The sequence below is a fragment of the Pleurodeles waltl genome, chromosome 9 (assembly GCF_031143425.1).
Source record: "Pleurodeles waltl isolate 20211129_DDA chromosome 9, aPleWal1.hap1.20221129, whole genome shotgun sequence".
NCBI lineage: Eukaryota > Metazoa > Chordata > Amphibia > Caudata > Salamandridae > Pleurodeles > Pleurodeles waltl.
Window position 1 is genome coordinate 465,614,139 of NC_090448.1, and position 17,791 is coordinate 465,631,929.

Consider the following 17,791-nt stretch of genomic DNA (forward strand, 5'->3'; position numbering starts at 1 on the left):
CTTCGGCTGTGTATGCAGGCGGTTGGCCACAAGGCCTGGCCTGCAGCCTGGCCCTGAGGCCAGCCCCCTATCGCACCTAACCTTGCACCATGCACAGCCTATGTTCCTGCGTGGCAGAGATTGGCCGCAAGGCCTGGCCTGCACCCAGTCCCTGCGGCCAACCCACCTAACCAACCAACTCTACTCTGCACACAGCCCTTTGGCCATGCAGAGCGTGAGTTGGCCACAGCCTGTCTCTCTAGGTGTGATAATAGGTGTAAAAGTGTGTATCTGGGGGTGAGACTGGCTGTGAGAGTCTCTGTCTGGGTGTGAGAGTGCATGCATAAGTGTCTTAGTGGGTGCTTCAATAGCTGCACAGGTCTGTGAGTGGGTGCATGAGGGTGTCAGTGGGTGTGTGAGAGTCTGAATTGGTCTGTGAGTGGGTGCATGAGTGTCTGAGTGGGTCTGTGAGTGGGTGCATGAGGGTCGGAATGGGGCTTTGAGTGGATGCATGAGGGTGTCTGTGAGTGGGTGCGTGAGTATCTGAATGAGTTGTGAGTGGGTGCATAAGGGTCTGAGTGGGTGTGTGAGTGGGAGTTGGATGAAGATTGAAAGAAAGAGAGAGAAGGGGAGTGAGAGAGATAAAGAGTTTTTTAGGCTTTGAAGGATGATATACTTAGAATGAGATCTTTCTGGACAAATTGAAAATAAAAATGTATTTCTCAATTGAAAAGTGACATCACCTTTCAGAACGAGCCTTAAACTTTTGAAGTTTAAAAGAAATTAAAGGAGGGAAATGATCACAGACACGCCTGGAGTAGAACCCTCAACTTTAGGTGTGAGGGTCTGACACCTTAACCATTAGGCCAACTTTTTGCTTTATTTTTGCAATTTTTTGTCCTTTATGGGCTATCTGGGACTGTGGTTCCCAGCTGATTGGTATTCTTTTTTTCTTTGTTAGCTATCTGGACCATGGGGGAGCCTAAAGGCATCCTCTGTGGTCCCTGCTGGCTCCTGCCTCCAGCGGAAGTCAGCACTGGTCCAGCAAGCAAGGAGCTGCTTTTAATAGCAGCTCCCTGCTTGGTAAAGCAATGTTTTCATCTGTCTTCCCTGCCCGTAAATTTGCATGCAGGGAATACAGATGAAATCTCTGCTTTTTGACAGTGGGACTTGTTTGGCAGATCCTGCTGTCAGAAAGCAGAGTTATGTTCGCTTTTGCTTGGTGGGAGCTGTTAGCTCCCACCAAAGAAAAGGAACCAGCTATGTCCTGGGGGTGGGCACACCAGAACATAGCAGGAGCCAGCTCTGGGGAGTGTTAGTCCCAAGGGCCATTAGTGGCTTCTCGAAAGGGGGCGTGGGAATCCTGCTCCAATATGGAAATAGCCCTAGGGAGGTGGCGGTCCCCAGGGCTGCGGGGGGCATGCGCAGCCCCCCTGTTACATATAATAAAAGCCCCACGGAGGTGGCAGCCCCCTGGGCTGTGGGGGGGGGACAATTGGTCCCCTATATTACAATGTCCCAGGACTTGAAATACCCAGGGTCTTCATTATTATGAAGCATGGGAGCCCCCTCTTTTTTTTTTTTTCAATTTTCTCTGAATCTGCGGATCCACTGAGAATCGTGGTGAACATTTTTTAAAAAAAATGCTTTGTAGCCCTGGGGGCAGGAGTCCCTTTGGGACCCCAGCACCAGAGCTCAGGAGTCAGGGTGTCTGTGCCCTGGCCCCTTTTCTTTTTTTTACATTTTTTAGTGTGACTTGGCTGAAACCAAATCCCAAGATGTCTGCCAACACTTCCTGGTTTGAAGTGTTGGAAGCCAATCAAAGCTGTGCATTTCCTTGCACAATCTTGTCATTATTTGCAAAGTCATCGCAGCCAGAGATATACAAATGTGGATTTCCTTTAATATCTCAAAAACTACTGGACAGATTTTAAGCCAAATAAGCGAAAACACAATCTGCGTACCAAAAGCTAGCTTTCTGCCAAATTCGGTGTAATACTGTCCAGTGGTTCAGGCTGTAGTAATGTATAAAGATTCTTTGGGAATTAACATGGGAAACACAACTTTTTTGAAACTCCCCCCTTCTTTTTTCTCAGCCCCCCCTCGCTTGACAGATCACCCCAAAACATTTGGGTTTACTTTGCAGCAACATAGTAGGAAAGAAGGGAAAATACACAGACTGGATTGGGTTATGAAGTGTGTTCATGTTTTGGCTAATCTGTCTTTATCCTTAATACAGAGGAAGGCATTAAAATACTGCTACAAAAACAAGGTGAAACATCAAGGTTCAAAGAAGCCCTTTTGGTAGAACCAGCCTTCCTGCCAACAAATAGGATATGAGGTACAACGTCCTCACAGGAGACATAGCACTCACTATAAGCCAAACCAATGCACAAAAGGGCCAAGGGGAATGGACTTTGCAAGCCTTCTAAGGGACTGACATTTATTCATTTGAAAACCTAGAAGGAAGACCAGGTAGACTTAAACTGCAGCTCAAGTCAACTTGGCCAGCTATTCTTCGTTCCTATCAGACCTAGACAAATAAAGGCCACACACCAGCGCAAAAGGGCCAGAGCAGCAAAGGCACCGACAACGTAAATGTAGCAAATGCTTTATAACCCATCCTGCTCTTATGTGGGCCTTTAGATGTGCCTCATATTCTTTACTTTAGGCTCGCATTCTGTAAAGTATGGCTAGAAAGAGAAGTTGTGCTGCTATAATCTTGCTGAAGTCTCAACTCAATTTTCTTTAGAATTTCTCCTATTCCCTTGTTGACTACTTTTCACAGCAATGAGTTTGGGCAAAAATATAGCACTTGGTTAAAAGTATTTATTAACATACTTATTGTATACATTGCTATAGATTATTCAGTTAAACAACTGCATCATTCACATGGACTATATTACCGAATTTGATAAAACTGAAATTGTATTCTTGTATATGGATAGAGATATACAGCATATAAACATTATGTTTGTTCTGAACATACCTCCTGAATGTCAATATACAGCTCGGAAGTATAGATGCCATCCAATATTTCTGTATCTGGTTCATTTTCTCGGTCCCAGTCGTTGTTCTGTATTTGGCAGACATTCTCCATGTATTTCTTAATGGTTGCCTTAATATGCATGAACGAACAATTAGATTATGGTAAGCTAAAATACAAACCGATGATTGTATTTATATTCAGATGTTACATTTTCACATAAAGCAGCATTAGACGAACCGTATGGCCTTCGCCATCTCACATTATTTACATATTACTTAATTTAGCTCTGTTTGCTATTGACAATCATCCCCAATTGATTCCCATTAATACGGCACTAATGCTGTCCTGAATACAAATCTCTTCAATTCAGCAATTGTCATCATTTTTAGGGTTGAGCCTGCGTTGCATGCGCTTGCACATGCTTTTCACTTGCGAGACATTTTGGTAGTTAGAAAAGGGCTCCATATCACGTCAGTGTCTTTAATTGGTTCGTGGACTTGCCATTTAAAATCTGCTTGCTTTCATTATTGGAAGGCATGCATACATCATGCCTTTTCTGGTGGTTAGTGACCAAGTACTGAAAACATACGAGGCTCGCTGTTTCCTGTCCGGTTTGTGGACTACTTTTTATTATTTTTTGCAGCGCGATCTCGCTTGTTCTCCCTTCCATCTCCTTTCCAGGACAACAGAATTCTCATTAGATTTGTTTAACATGGGTAAACAACACCAGCACATAAAAGAAAACTCGCAGCAATAACTTGTGCCAATGAAAACAGGTCAGGGCTGAAGAGATAAATCATTAATTAATTAAAAAGAACGTATCACTGCGTAGTTTTTTTTTTTCGTGCAACACTAATGATAACGCGTCCCAACCTCGGTACTTTATTTACACGGGGACTCGTTTTAGGCCAATTAATCTTTTGACCCTGCTTGGAGACACCTTAAAACGAGATATCTATTCAGCATTGCAGTCAATAAATCAATAATCTCATCAATATTCACAATAACAAATTAATCAATTAGTTATCTACATTAATAATAAACAAAACACACCATGACCTTTCAGCCATGAATAACCACACAACCTATAATAAGATATAAGATATTTATTCCCTATTTGTTACACTCTACTAGCAAGTTCATTAGTCTCAATACCAACAAGCACATTAACAATGTGACAATATGACAACTTGAATAAGGCTTATCAAAGCAAAAATCATGAACATTAGAACAAAGCACAACGTCAACATGAATCAACTTTATCAGAGTATCATTAGCACGTTATTCAACAAGGCAAAGATCCAGTCATTTGTCTATTTGCATCCAATTAGTGAATTCCTTCACTACCCTCTAATTAGCATCAGCATGTTGGGCTTCATGCAAAACAATTTAGCAACATAAATTTGGAAAACATCTAACTATGGCCTCTGTCGAAAGAGCAGTTGGTACCTAGAAAGGAACGGCAAACAGACAATTACAATTTATCATCACATAGTTACCCTCTGTAATGGGTCAGCATACAGAGTCAGTCTTCGTCCTCAGGACAGCAGTTCATTCGCCATCAGATAGGATAGAACAGCAAAGTCTCAACAAGATAGGGTAAAAGGAATTCTTCCCTCATAAGGAGGAGAAGCAAGTATCGGGCAAGGCAAGAAAGGTGAGGATGGTTTAAAGTATCAAACAGCAAAGTCTTAAAGCAGAATATCAGAGTAAGAGCAGAGTGTCCCTCTAATGGCTGATTTCTCCTGGTGCCACGTTGTTAAATTGAATTTGCCAGACAAGTCTCTAATTTCCAATTGGTCAATGTTTGGTGCATCGTTATCTCTGTCCAAAAATCCGTTGATCAACTTACTAGAATTTTCACTTAAAACAGTCCTCATGCAGTTTATTGGCTCCTGTGATTTACTTCTTCAACGGGTAGAATTTCAGGTAAGAAAAGTTACACTCGCCGCTCCAGTCAGTAGTTCCATTGTCTTTACCAGTTTAGGCAACCTTGTACCTGTTGCGAATTACACTGTTGCATTTGGCAAGAATGTCCCCTTGAGCAAGTCGGGTCTCATGAGAAAGAATTTACTACGGTTACACACACATTTCTCTAGCCTCTGGAAAAGTACAGTTCCATGTCCTTCAGGAAGATTGCACGTTAGAAAAACACAGTTAATATGAGACCAGGCAGCTAGGCCCAGACCCTTGCTAACTAAGGCCTAGTGATTAACTTAGCAAAACCTTAATACATAATTCATAAAGCTAGTAAAAAATCATACATGAACACATTATTTATTCATTATTAGTCAAGTTCATTGATCATCGTATACATTGGTGGCCATTCGCCGTGGGCACATTTCAAACGCGTACATTAATCTTTCTTCTATCACGTTTTCTATGCAGCTTCATCATACATTATTTTGCAAGCATTTCATGTTAATATTGAATATAAAAGCTACACTCCAACAATAATTAAATCTCTCTTTGATTAATCCCTGGGGGCCAATCAACTAGAAACTAAACCAACTAATAACCTGCTTGTCAAAATAACTAAACTGAACTCTTTATGGGGCAGCAGTAGGTCTGCAGGCACATTTATATGGTTTTAGTCACTTCTCAATCCCACTCGAAGGAAGAGGGCAACTGTCAATCCAGCAGTGTGGCAATCATTGCAGGGCTGCAGCCAAGCAGAAAAAGGCTGTAACAAACAGGCCATGCTGCCTCCTATGACTCCGTTCATCCTGCGCGCGAAAGTGCCCCGGCCTTCTGGCCTTGCTGAGTGGTAAATCCCCGTGCAATTGTTTGACCCTATTATGAGAACATGATAGGCCCCCCGTCACTCGAAATCGCTGCAACAGTCGTATGCACCGAATCTATCTTTCCAACAGGTAAACCTATGGATAATGTATTTTTATGTGGCTTCCGAGTGGTGTTGACAACGCAAACTGTATTTTCAGGTGGACGGGTTTCATTGCCTTGGCGCCATTGTTAATGAACAGCTGCTGAAAGGAGGCTGCCAAAATGCTGATTGGTCTCCTCTAGCAGACAATCCCTTTATATGACCTCCAGGCCATAAAGCTGTAATGCAGCCTCAGCATATGCATCATTAAAATCAATGTCCAATACTGTAAGCAGTAAATCCACCCGGATTCTCACTTCGACAGGCCTCCCTTCATACCATTCACTTAAAGCCACCATGGGATAACTTCCTTCATCAGATTTAAATATATAGACTGCGTAATAGTCATGGATATTGACATTTCACATTAATTAGATAAATAAAATTTCATTTCTCAGCAATGCTGCATTAGACTAATTGTAGCGAGCAGGGTTTCCAGTCTATTAAAATGTTGAAATTTGGCACAGGCTGTTCTTTTTTTTTTTAAATCTGTTCATTAATTTATTTCATTTGTTTACAGTGAGCTAAACATATCAACAAGTCATTTTATCGAGTCATCTTACATTTGGTATATCTCTACTGACTACATGATGCATCAACAGATCACTCAATCAATATTCAAAAAAGAAAAAGTTAACAGTGAAACGCCATATATAAATTCAATTGCTCATGTATGCTCTCAGCATGTGTCTGATAATGTGGGGAGGAGTAGCAAAGAGGAGGGGTGTGGGCAAGAAAGGAAAAAAGAAGGGGGGAGGTAAGGGGAGGGGGGAGGGAGGGGCAGGAGAGGGTGGAGAGAGAGAGAGGGGGGGAACACGGCGGGCAAGGAGGGGAGCGAAAGCGAGGTGATACATGTGACCTGAGACTGGTTGAGGAGATGGGTTATTCATTTCGGTGTGATCTTAGCGACAAGAGGGAGTGACATGAAGGTATATATACCAATGGAGTAGCCATAGTTCAGGGGGGTCGATGTCATCTTTTTGTGTATGTAGTACTTGTGTTTCTGCTTTAGCCCAATGTAGCATCTCCAATGTCCATTGGTGTATATCTGGGGCGCTGGGCAATTTCCACTGTATGGCTATCAAGCGTTTGAATAAGATGAACGCGAGGTCAGCGCACCTGTGTTTTTGTTTGTCTTTCCCACGCTGTGTGCGCACCCCCAATAGGCAGGACTCCGGGGTAGGGAGTAGGGGTAGTCTCGACCAGGTAGCTGTTTGCGTCGTTGCTTCCTGCCTTATGCGGTGTACCGATGGGCAACTCCAAGTCATATGTAAAAAATCTGCTTCCGGCAACCCGCATCTCAGACATTCTGTGGTAGATTGTGGGAACATACGCTTTATTCTAGCTGGAGTGAGATATGTCTGGTGTAGATAATTGAATTGCATATATCGGAAACGGGCATTTCGCACCAACTCTCATGTATTTGCAAGTGCTGTGTTCGACTTTTGTGTGGGCAGAGGTGTGAGTAAGGCCGCCTCCCATCTAGTTTTTGCTCGTGTCTGAGCCACTTCTGTGTAATTCTGTAGTGTCTTGTATATCCAGGATATATCTGTTTGCGTGCCTGTCCCTAGCAATAATTCATGGAGTACTGGTGAAGTATGAGGTTCGTTATTACCGTTTCCCCATGTATTGCGCACCACTTGCTGTAGCGCCCTGTGTGTGAGGAATTCGCCCCTGCCTAAATTGAACGTGCTTGCTAATGCTTCACGTGGTAGAAAGTGTCCCTCTCCAAATATGTCTCCGATTGTATGTACACCTTTAGTGACCCAGGTTGTTAGTTTAAATTGTCGTGTTATGCTATTTAATTCCGGGGTAGCTAGTAATGGGATTCTGGGTGAGTACGGTGGTGTACGTCCCTTCGTCGGCACGTATCGGCGCCATATCCATTCTGCCACTCCCAGCAAAATGTTGCTGTTGTGTAATGGATTTTCTCAGCCGACGAGCCAATTTAGTACGTTCGATTGTCCCAGCAAGGTGCTCACCATTTGCCCCACCAAGCCGTTTGGGTTACACATCCAGTCCATGATCCAGTGTATTTGTGCCGCTGCGTAGTACAATTCAAACTGGGGTGCACCCATCCCTCCCTTTTCCAGTGGCATATAAGTCTTGGCTTGGGCTGCTCGACGGCGTCCTGTATTCCACGTCAAGTCTGTCAGCAGGCTGGATAGGGGCGCAAAGTAATTCTTGGGGAGTTTGAGCGGCAAGGCCGAGAAATAGTACAAGATCCGAGGTAGAATAATCATTTTAGCTACTGCCACTCTCCCCAGGGGTGAAAGTGGAAGTGAGCACCAGAAGGGCATCGAGCTTCTTATAGATCTAATCGTCCAGTCTAAGTTCCCCTCTCTGATGTCCAGCTCGTCATGATATGTTTGCACCCCTAAATATTTGAAAGTGGTGTGACACCACTGTAAATTGTGTGTGGTGATTATTTCTCTTTGGGGGTTCGGTATTAGTTGCATCGGAAACAGACATGACTTTGACCACTTTACTCGTAGGCCTGATATATCCCCAAATGTACTTAATAAATGTAATAGATCCGGTAAGGATTCCGAATGATTACGCAAGTATATCAGTGTGTCATCCGCATATAGGGAGATGACCTTGTGTACATCCCCATCGAGAATACCCCAGTGTGGCGCTTAATACTGCAATCGTGCTGCGAGTGGTTCAATTGCCAGTGCGAACAGGAGAGGTGAGAGGGGACATCCCTGTCTAGTACCTCTACCTATCTCGAATCTCTCTGATATTATACCGCCTGTCTTCACTCTTGCTTTCGGGACTGCATATAATATTTTTATCCATCATATGAATGTGGTACCGAAACCCATACATTTTAGGGATTTCATCAAATATGGCCAGCCCAGTGTGTCAAATGCCTTTTCTATATCAAATGAAACCGCTGTTCGAGTGTAGTCCGATTCCGGGGTCGCGGCTATTAGTCATAAGAGGCATCTGATGTTAGTGTGAGTGCTGCGGCCGGGTATGAAACCGGATTGATCTGGGTGGATTAATATCGGCATCAGTGGGAGAAGACGATTTGCTAGTACCTTCCCCAACAATTTACAGTCAGAATTTATCAAAGACAGGGGCCGGTAGGACCGAACATCTAATGGGTCGCGCCCTTTTTTGTGGAGGACCACTATAATTGCCTTGCGTTGTGATTCTGGGAGGTGACCTTTTTCAAATACTTCTTGTAGCATTTCCAGATATGGTGCTGCCGTTTGCGTTCCAAAAACCTGATAGTACTCTGCTGGGAGCCAATCCCCCCGGGGCTTTATTATGCACCATTTGTTTCAGCACCTGTTGGATCTTGTCCAGTGTTATGGGCATCTCTAGATCTGACAACTGTGTCTCCGTCAACCTGGCTAATTGGGGTACCCAGAAGAATTCTCTTATTTGCTCCTCAGGCGGGGGTCCCCGCCTTGTACAGAGTGGTGTAATATTGTCTAAAGGCCTCGTTGATCTCCAGCTGTGTATTAACTATGTTACCTTCAGCTAAACAAATAGCATTTATGGCAGAATGTTGTTGTTTGCCTTTCATCAGCCAGGGTAACAACCTGCTGGAGCGGTCTCCTTCGGCATGTAATAGCGCTGTGTAGTGTCGGTAATAAAATTTTAGCAAGCGCACATCAGTTTCGGGCCATTGATTTTTCAGTTCAATCATATTCCCCTCGTCCCCCCGTCCATCCCTATTACCCTCTCCGCCTCCCTTAGCCTCCTCTCAATGTCGTGTAGCTTCTTGTGCAATGTCCGGCGAACTCCGCCTGACATCGACATACACAAACCCCTTATCACCACCTTGTGTCCGTCCCATTGTGCTGCCCTTGACGATGCAGTGTTTGTGTTTATTTTAAAGTATGAGTCTATTCCCTCTGCCAGTTCGGCTCGGAAGGGGGGGGGGGTCACGTAGCAGGGACGGCTGCAAGCGCCAGACAGGATTGTAGGTATGTAGTCTACCCCATCGCACCGTTGCCACTAATGGGCATGGTCTGATATAGTTTTAGCCAGGTATGATGCCTTGACTAATAGTTCAGTGAGTTCGCTCGTACACAATAGCAAATCTATTCAGGTGTGAAGTTGGCGTACCTGGAAAAAAAGTGTACTCTCTGTCCGTGGGGTGCAAGCTCCTCCATACATCAAGTAGTCTCCTGCCTGTCAACCAATTTCGCAGCGCTTGGGAGAGTCTTCTACTCTGGGCGCCCTCGAGCGGGGGATGAGATCTATCCATACTTACGTCTGGTACGCAATTGAAATCTCCCCCCCATATGCTGGGTGTCAGTGGGTTCCATGACAGAGCTGCATAAGTGGACAGTAGAAAATCCCCCTGTTTAATGTTGGGTGCAAATATTCCTGTAATACTCGGTTGTTTCCCATCCAGTTCTCCTCTTAAGTGGACATATCTTCCATCCTTGCCTATTTGCGTGTACTTAACTGTATAGGGGACACTGGGGCTATCCATACTAGCACTCCTCTCGCGTATGCCGATATGTTAGTGCTGTATGTCATTCCTGACCACTTTCTGTCTATTTTGCTCAGTTCATCAGTCGTGAGGTGTGTCTCCTGTAGTATTGCTATGTGTATTGCATGGCGCTTAAGGTAATTATATATTCTGCTACATTTGGAGATATTGGCCATCCCTCTAACATTCCAGGTTAAAATATTGTATGTACCTCCCCTGAACACCCCCTGAGCATGTTAAATGTGACACCTGCTGAGATAGGCGTATTGGCGTAATAAAACTAACAATAACCAAAATCTTATTGAGCTGTGTGGCACAACCGGTGTCATCAAGTACGTTACTTAACCCCAAGTCCATTCGTTAATCCACTTGGATGTGGAGACGTGGTCAGGGAGAATCTGGGTTTACGAGTGTTCGTGGCCCACATGGATGATCCTGTTTCCCCGATCACCTCGGTCGTCCGGTCTCTCATCTACGTCCGGTTCTCTAGAGGCCAGTCTGATCCTGTTTACCGTTTCGGATTTTTGTCTGTTGCTCTCTCATCCAGGAGGGTGTAACATATCTGAGTAATTATTTTTCTGTGTCAACCCTGGTCTTTCCAGGGCCATTTATGTCTTGTGTCATTCTTTTGTGCCTCTGCAGATTTAGGTGGTCATTACAACCCTGGCGGAGGAGGTGTTAAAGCAGCGGTAAGACCGCCAACAGGCCGGCGGTAAAAAATTTGCAATTGCGACCGTGATGGAAACCGCCAGCAAAGACAGCCACTTTAACACTCAGACCACCAGGGTGGTACAAACAAACAGCGCGGCGGTCACCGCCAATAGACAGGCGGGAGACAATGTACCTCCCAAACTATTATGACAGGCCAATCCGCCACCTTTTCCGGGGCAGATTCACTGCGGATAAAAACACGGCGGAAACAGGAATTTCGAAGGGAAAACGCTCACCTCTACACACCCCACGAGGAAGGAGGACACCATGGACCCGGAACTTCAAATTCTACCTGCTATAGTCTTCCTGCTCCTCTACCAGGAGCACGAACCCCGGCGGCGAAGACCGCGGTGAGTACTGCACCTACGACACAGGGGAGGGGGGAGGGAAAAAACAGGGACATACACACGCAACACTCCCACCCCCACCCTCACCCACTACAACACTCACACTAATGCATATTAATACATCACAGTTACACCCCCCAACCACCACGGAAGAATGCAAAGACAATAGAAAATGAGTGTAACCATTGTAATATATTAAAATCAAGTAGGCAAAAAGATATATATATACATATCCACCATTTACAAAATATATACCAAGCATAGTAGTCCAGGTAGTGCTCCAATTAAGTCAGTGGAACACTGGGCCCACACGGTATGGGCGAGGCCCACACGAGATCCCCGACCATGACGGAGAGAACACTGCAGGGGCATCAGACAGCAACTAAACAGGCACCTCAGGGGGAGGGAAAGGGGGGGAACCTCAGCCGCTTGAGTGCACAACGCCAAATCCATGAGGGGGGCACATGCCCACTGTTCAATCCTGGGGAGTGCAAAGCCACAGTCTTTCAAGTCTCTACAGTGGGTGGTCTGCCCAATGTTCAATCCTGGGGAGTGCAAAGCCACAGTCTCTCAAGTCTCTACAGTAGGTGGTTTGCCCACTGTTCAATCCTGGGGAGTGCAAAGCCACAGTCTCTCAAGTTTCTACAGTGGGTGGCTTGCCCACTGTTCAATCCTGGGGAGTGCAAAGCCACAGTCTCTCAAGTGGATAACAGTCTCCACTGGTTCTGGAGGGGGCCTTGTGCCCAGAGTGCTTCATCCTGCTAAGGACAGAGGTAGTGGATGGATCTCTCCACTGGTTCTGGAGGGGGCCTTGTGCCCAGAGTGCTTCATCCTGCTAAGGACAGAGGTAGTGGATGGATCTCTCCACTGGTTCTGGAGGGGGCCTTGTGCCCAGAGTGCTTCATCCTGCTAAGGACAGAGGTAGCGGATGGATCTCTCCACTGGTTCTGGAGGGGGCATGGTGCCCAGAGTGCTTCATCCTGCTAAGGACAGAGGTAGCGGATGTATCTCTCCACTGGTTCTGGAGGGGGCATGGTACCCAGAGTGCTTCATTCTGACCGTGACGGACTTAGTAGCATCAGTGCTCTTGGCGCTCATGGGCCAGTGGTGCTTGAGGCAGCGGTGCCCTGTTCAGCGGTGCTTGAGACGGCGGTGCCCTGTTCAGCAGTGCTTGAGGCGGCGGTGCCCTGTTCAGCGGTGCTTGAAAAGGCGGTGCCCTGTTCAGCGGTGCTTGAGGCGGCGGTGCCCTATTCAGCGGTGCTTGAGACGGCGGTGCCCTGTTCAGCGGTGCTTGAGGCGGCGGTGCCCTGTTCAGCGGTGCTTGAGACGGCGTCTCTATTGCAGGGACTCAGCTGCTGGCGGTCCTTCATGGCCCAGCGGGGCTTGTGCTGGCGGTCCTTCATGGCCCAGCGGGGCTTATGCTGGCCGTCCTTCTTAGCCCAGCGGGGCTTATGCTGGCGGTCCTTCATGTCCCAGCGGGGCTTTTGCTGGCGGTCCTTCATGGCCCAGCGAGCTTATGCTGGCGGTCCTTCATGTCCCAGCGGGGCTTTTGCTGGCGGTCCTTCATGGCCCAGCAGAGCTTTTGCTGGTGGTCCTTCATGGCCCAGCGGGGCTTTTGCTGGCGGTCTTTCATGGCCCAGCGGGGCTTTTGCTGGCGGTGGCCTCCTGGGCAACTGGGCTTGTGCTGGCGGTGGCCTCCTGGGCAGCTGGGCTGGTGCTGGCGGTGGCCTCCTGGGCAGCTGGGCTGGTGCTGGCGGTGGCCTCCTGGGCAGCTGGGCTTGTGCTGGTGGTGGCCTCCTGGGCAGCTGGGCTTGTGCTGGCGGTGGCCTCCTGGGCAGCTGGGCTGGTGCTTGGCGGTGTCCTCCTGGGAAGCTGGGCTTGTGCTGGCGGTGGCCTCCTAGGCAGCTGGGCTGGTGCTGGCGGTGGCCTCCTGGGCAGCGGGGATGATGCTGGCGGTGGCCTCCTGGGCCACACTCCCACCAGGACCCCTGGGAGCGGCTTTGGTGGCTGGAGTCTTCCCCCTCTTCCGCCGGGCACTGGCCAACTTCTGATGCTTCACAGGTGGGGGACTGTCTGTGCTGTGGCTCCGTGCCACACTGGCTGCCCTTGTGGCTGGTGCACTCCAGATTCCGGTGACTACAGGCACGGGTAGCTGGAGGGGGTTTGGGAGTGGAGGAAGAGGTTGTGGTTGTAGGAGGTGTTCGTTTTCTGACTTTGGGTGAAGGTGCATGCGCTGGAGGCTGTCGTGAGGTGGATGGCTGTTGGGTGGGTGTGTGCCTGCGTTTGTGTATCTTCGGAGTGGGCATCACAGACACACTGGGAGAGGACACAGGGAACGTGTGAATGGTAGTGGGGGTGGTGACTGCACGTCAGCGGGGTGTGGTGGTGGGTGTACTGGAGAGGGACGTAGTGGCTGTAGAGGTAGTGCATGCAGGTGTGAGTGTAGACGAGACAGGGAGGGAGGAGGGAGACGAGGAGGAGGGGGACACAGTGGAGGCAGTGGATGTTGGTGTGTCTGCATGTGTGTGATGCTTGCGTGAGTGCCTGTGGGATGTGTGGTGCTTATGTTTGCCTGGCTTCCCTTGTGTGTTGACGTGTGTGCATGCTGGTCTGTAGGTGTGCTTGGGATAGGCTGAGGTACAGGGGATTGGGTCGGGTGGAGTAAGTTGGAGGGGGGAGGCTAGACACAGGGACAATGGCTGCCATCAGTGCTGAGGCCAGAGTCTGAAAATCTCGCTGAAGGGCCGCCTGACCAGAATGAGTGCCCTCCAGGAATGCATTTGTTTGTTGCAACTGCCTTTCTACACCCTGGATGGCATTTAAAATGGTAGACTGCCCAACAGTGAGGGACCTGAGGAGGTCAATGGCCTCCTCACTGAGGGCAGCAGGGGTGACTGGGGCAGGGCCTGAGGTGCCTGGGGCGAAGGTGATGCCCACCCTCCCGGGTGAGCGGGCACGGGGTGAAGGCTGAGGGGCTGCTGGGAAGGCAGTGCTGGAAGGGGGGGGTGGTGGCTCCCCTCGCCCTCCGTCCCACTGGTGAACTCCGAGTCCGTAGTGTGGCCCTCCATGGCCATGTGGGATGCAGCTCCCTCGTGCTCCACTGCCACTGCTCCTCCGCCTGGTGATGCTAATGCACACAAGAACAGGAAGACCGCAAAAAGGGGGGAGACGACAGAAGAAAGACATGTTGAGTGCATGCATTACCGCTACCGTTGGCGGACACGACAGACGCAGAAGCCCCCTACACTACGCCGCACTCTTGGGCTCCACTGTTCAATTCCTGGGAAATGGCCTACAAGGCTATGGACGACATCTGCACACATAGATGACACAGGGGCATGACTAGGTGCACTTGGCACTCTACAGAGGTGGGCTGGGGTGCCACATGGCCTGCCTTACGGAGGGACCTCGCCTACGGAACTCGCCCTGGCCTTGGGAAACCCACAGCCCACCTCCCCCACCCAGACCCCTCCACTGCGAGCAAAGTCAGCAGAATGTGAATGTACTCACACCCTTGTGGATGCTGTGATGCCCTCAAGCGCCCATCCAACTCCTGGTATGCCACTGCCAGGATCATGAACATTAGGGGGGTCATGGTGCGACGGGCACCCCTCCCACGTTGGGAGGCCATTCCCAGCTGAGCCTCTGCCATCTTCTTGCTCCAGCGGCGAATGTCCTCCCATCTTTTCCGGCAGTGGGTGCTCCGTCTGTGGTAGACCCCCAGGGTCTGGACGTCCTTGGCGATGGCACGCCAAATATATTTTTTCTGGTGGGCACTGACCTACATGATTTGTACAGGGGGAAGAGAAAGTTATTACCAACTGCACCGTCAAAGTGATTGGCCCCCATCCCTACCCTTGCCATGTGGCACATGCACTCACCGTCGTTTCATGCACGCCTAAATCTACCCCCCCCCCATCTTTCATCCACCCCACTCCACACAGGCATAGCCCATACAGCATGCTCCCAGTGTACTTACCTGTTTGTCTGGAGGACCGTAGAGTAGCGTGCAGTGGGGGAGGACCCCATCCATGAGTTTCTCCAACTCCTCTGATGTGAAGGCAGGGGACCTTTCCCCAAACACTCGAGCCATTGTCTCTTCCAGACCGAGGTCACAGCAGCACTTGCAGTGGAGATCCTTTCCTATCGAAGATCAGGTATCGAGTGATTAAACAGATAGAAAATGGCGGTCAGGTCCGCGGCGGTGCATACCGTCACCGACGGCGTACATCGTCATTGGCTCCTGGGACCCATAGGGTCCGATGTTAACCAATGCAGCATTGCAACGGTCTTCGACCGCCTACCAAGACGGTGTACAACGCCAGCGCAGTTACCTCACATCCCATTTTCCCACTTTAGAGGTCAGGCAGCCACCATTTCTGGGGCCCACATGGCTCCATTTTCAACTGCATCACACATACCTAGGCCTACACTCAACACACATACAGGCCACTTTTTAGATTATGAATGGTATTCTGTGTAAGCTGTGGGTACGTACCTCTGAGTTGTTTGACTCTGTGCTCGCTGTTGTCCTTCATAGGCACCGTCCGCTGGGACATGTGAGGAGATGGCGGCATCCTCCGGTGTACCGACTGTTGGTGGACCTGTTGACAATGGAGGAAAGACACGTGATAATCACATACAGGCTTGACAGTGCCACAATCCAGGAACTGTGTACCCAGCTGGAGCCAGACCTGATGTCAGCTATCCGCCATCCCACAGGTACCCCCCTCAAGTGCAGGTGCTGTCAGTGCTCCATTTCCTTGCAAGTGGGTCATTTCAAACAACAGTGGCCATAGCATCAGGGATGTCCCAACCTATGTTTTCCAACGTGTTGTCAAGAGTGTTGTCTGCCCTGCTGAAACACATGCAGAGCTACATAGCTTTCCCTCAGGTTGAGGATTTGCCTACAGTGAAAGGTGATTTCTATGCCCTGGGACATATCCCCAACATCATAGGTGCCATTGATGGGACACATGCGGCTTTGGTACCCCCCCACAGGAGTGAACAGGTGTACAGAATCCAGAAGAGTTATCATTTGATGAATGTACAGATGGTATGTTTGGCAGACCAGTACATCTCCCATGTGAATGCCATGTTCCCTGGCTCAGTGCATGACGCTTACATCCTGCGGAATAGCAGCATCCCTTATGTGATGGGTCAACTCCAGAGGCAACGTGTGTGGCTATTAGGTGAGCACCTGGAAGCAAGTCAGTGGGAATGGTTGTCTGGGGATATCCCTACAGGTTAGTGTGTGTCTAACAGTTGTCCCTCGCCATTTGCAGGCGACTCTGGTTACCCCAACCTGTCATGGCTACTGACCCCAGGGAGGAATCCCAGGACAAGGGCAGAGGAACGCTGCAATGAGGCCCATGGGCGAACTAGGAGGGTGATCTAACGCACCTTCGGCCTCCTGAAGGCGAGGTTCAGGTGCCTCCATATCCTTATTCTACTCACCAAATAAGGTGTGCCAGATCATCGTGGCCTGATGTATGCTTCACAACTTGGCTTTGCGACGACAGGTGCCCTTTCTGCAGGAGGATGGTCCAGATGGCGGTGTTGTTGTAGCTGTGGAGCCTGTGGACAGTGAAGATGAGGAAGCAGAGGAAGAAGACATGGATAACAGGGACTCAGTGATCCAGCAATATTTCCAATGAGACACAGGTAAGAATACAAACCTGCCTACTACATGTACTTAAACACTACTACCTCTCTACTGTCTGTCATTTTCACCCAGTGTATGGTCACTGAGTTGTCACTTTCCCTTACGATTTCACAGATGTGGGTCCCACTGTGTGACATCTGCTTTGTTTCCTCATGGACTAGAGCTGTGTGACATAGGTATGTTGACATTACAAATGAAAGAGCTTTTTGCCACAGTTATTGCTAATACAGTATTCCGAAATTACAGACAGACTCCGGATTGTTTTGTGCTTTAAGGGTGTTTATTTTAGTGCTCAAAATTGGAGGGGGTAGCAAAATGGTGAGGGTTGATGGCGGAGGAATGTCCATGGCAGAATCCAGTCTATTAGTCTCACAGGTGCATTGCCCAAATGCGCATAGGAAGTAGAGCTGGGGCAGTTTAAGGATGGACAGGGTGACAAAGTGGGACAGAAGGATGACAATCAGGGTGGTCTCATTTCTTGGCGGGGGTCTTGGCATCATTCTCTGTCTTGTTCCTGGATCTCAGGGTCCGTTTGCGAGGTGGTTCTCCCTCTGCAGGGGGTGGGGTGCTGGTGTGGTGGTCCTGTGGTGGTGCCTCCTGTCCACTAGCGCCGGCGGAGGTGGTGGGCAGTTCATTGTCCAGGCTAGTGTCAGGGGCCCCTTGTAGTGCCACAGTGTCCCTCCTGGTGTTGAGTACTTCCTTCAGCACCCCTACGATGGTGCCCAGGGTGGAATTGATGGTTCTGAGTTCCTCCCTG

The 17,791-nt window shown here is 48.7% G+C and overlaps 1 protein-coding gene across 2 annotated transcripts in view; it reads right to left on the reverse strand.

Annotated features, from left to right (window-relative positions):
• Positions 1–17,791, reverse strand: part of EXOC3L4 (exocyst complex component 3 like 4) — a 584,807-nt gene that overhangs the window by 290,776 nt on the left and 276,240 nt on the right. For both annotated transcript variants that reach the window (XM_069207295.1, XM_069207294.1), the window contains exon 5: positions 2,969–3,097. In XM_069207295.1, the coding sequence (XP_069063396.1) occupies positions 2,969–3,097 (129 nt within the window). The remainder of the gene's footprint in view (positions 1–2,968; positions 3,098–17,791) is intronic.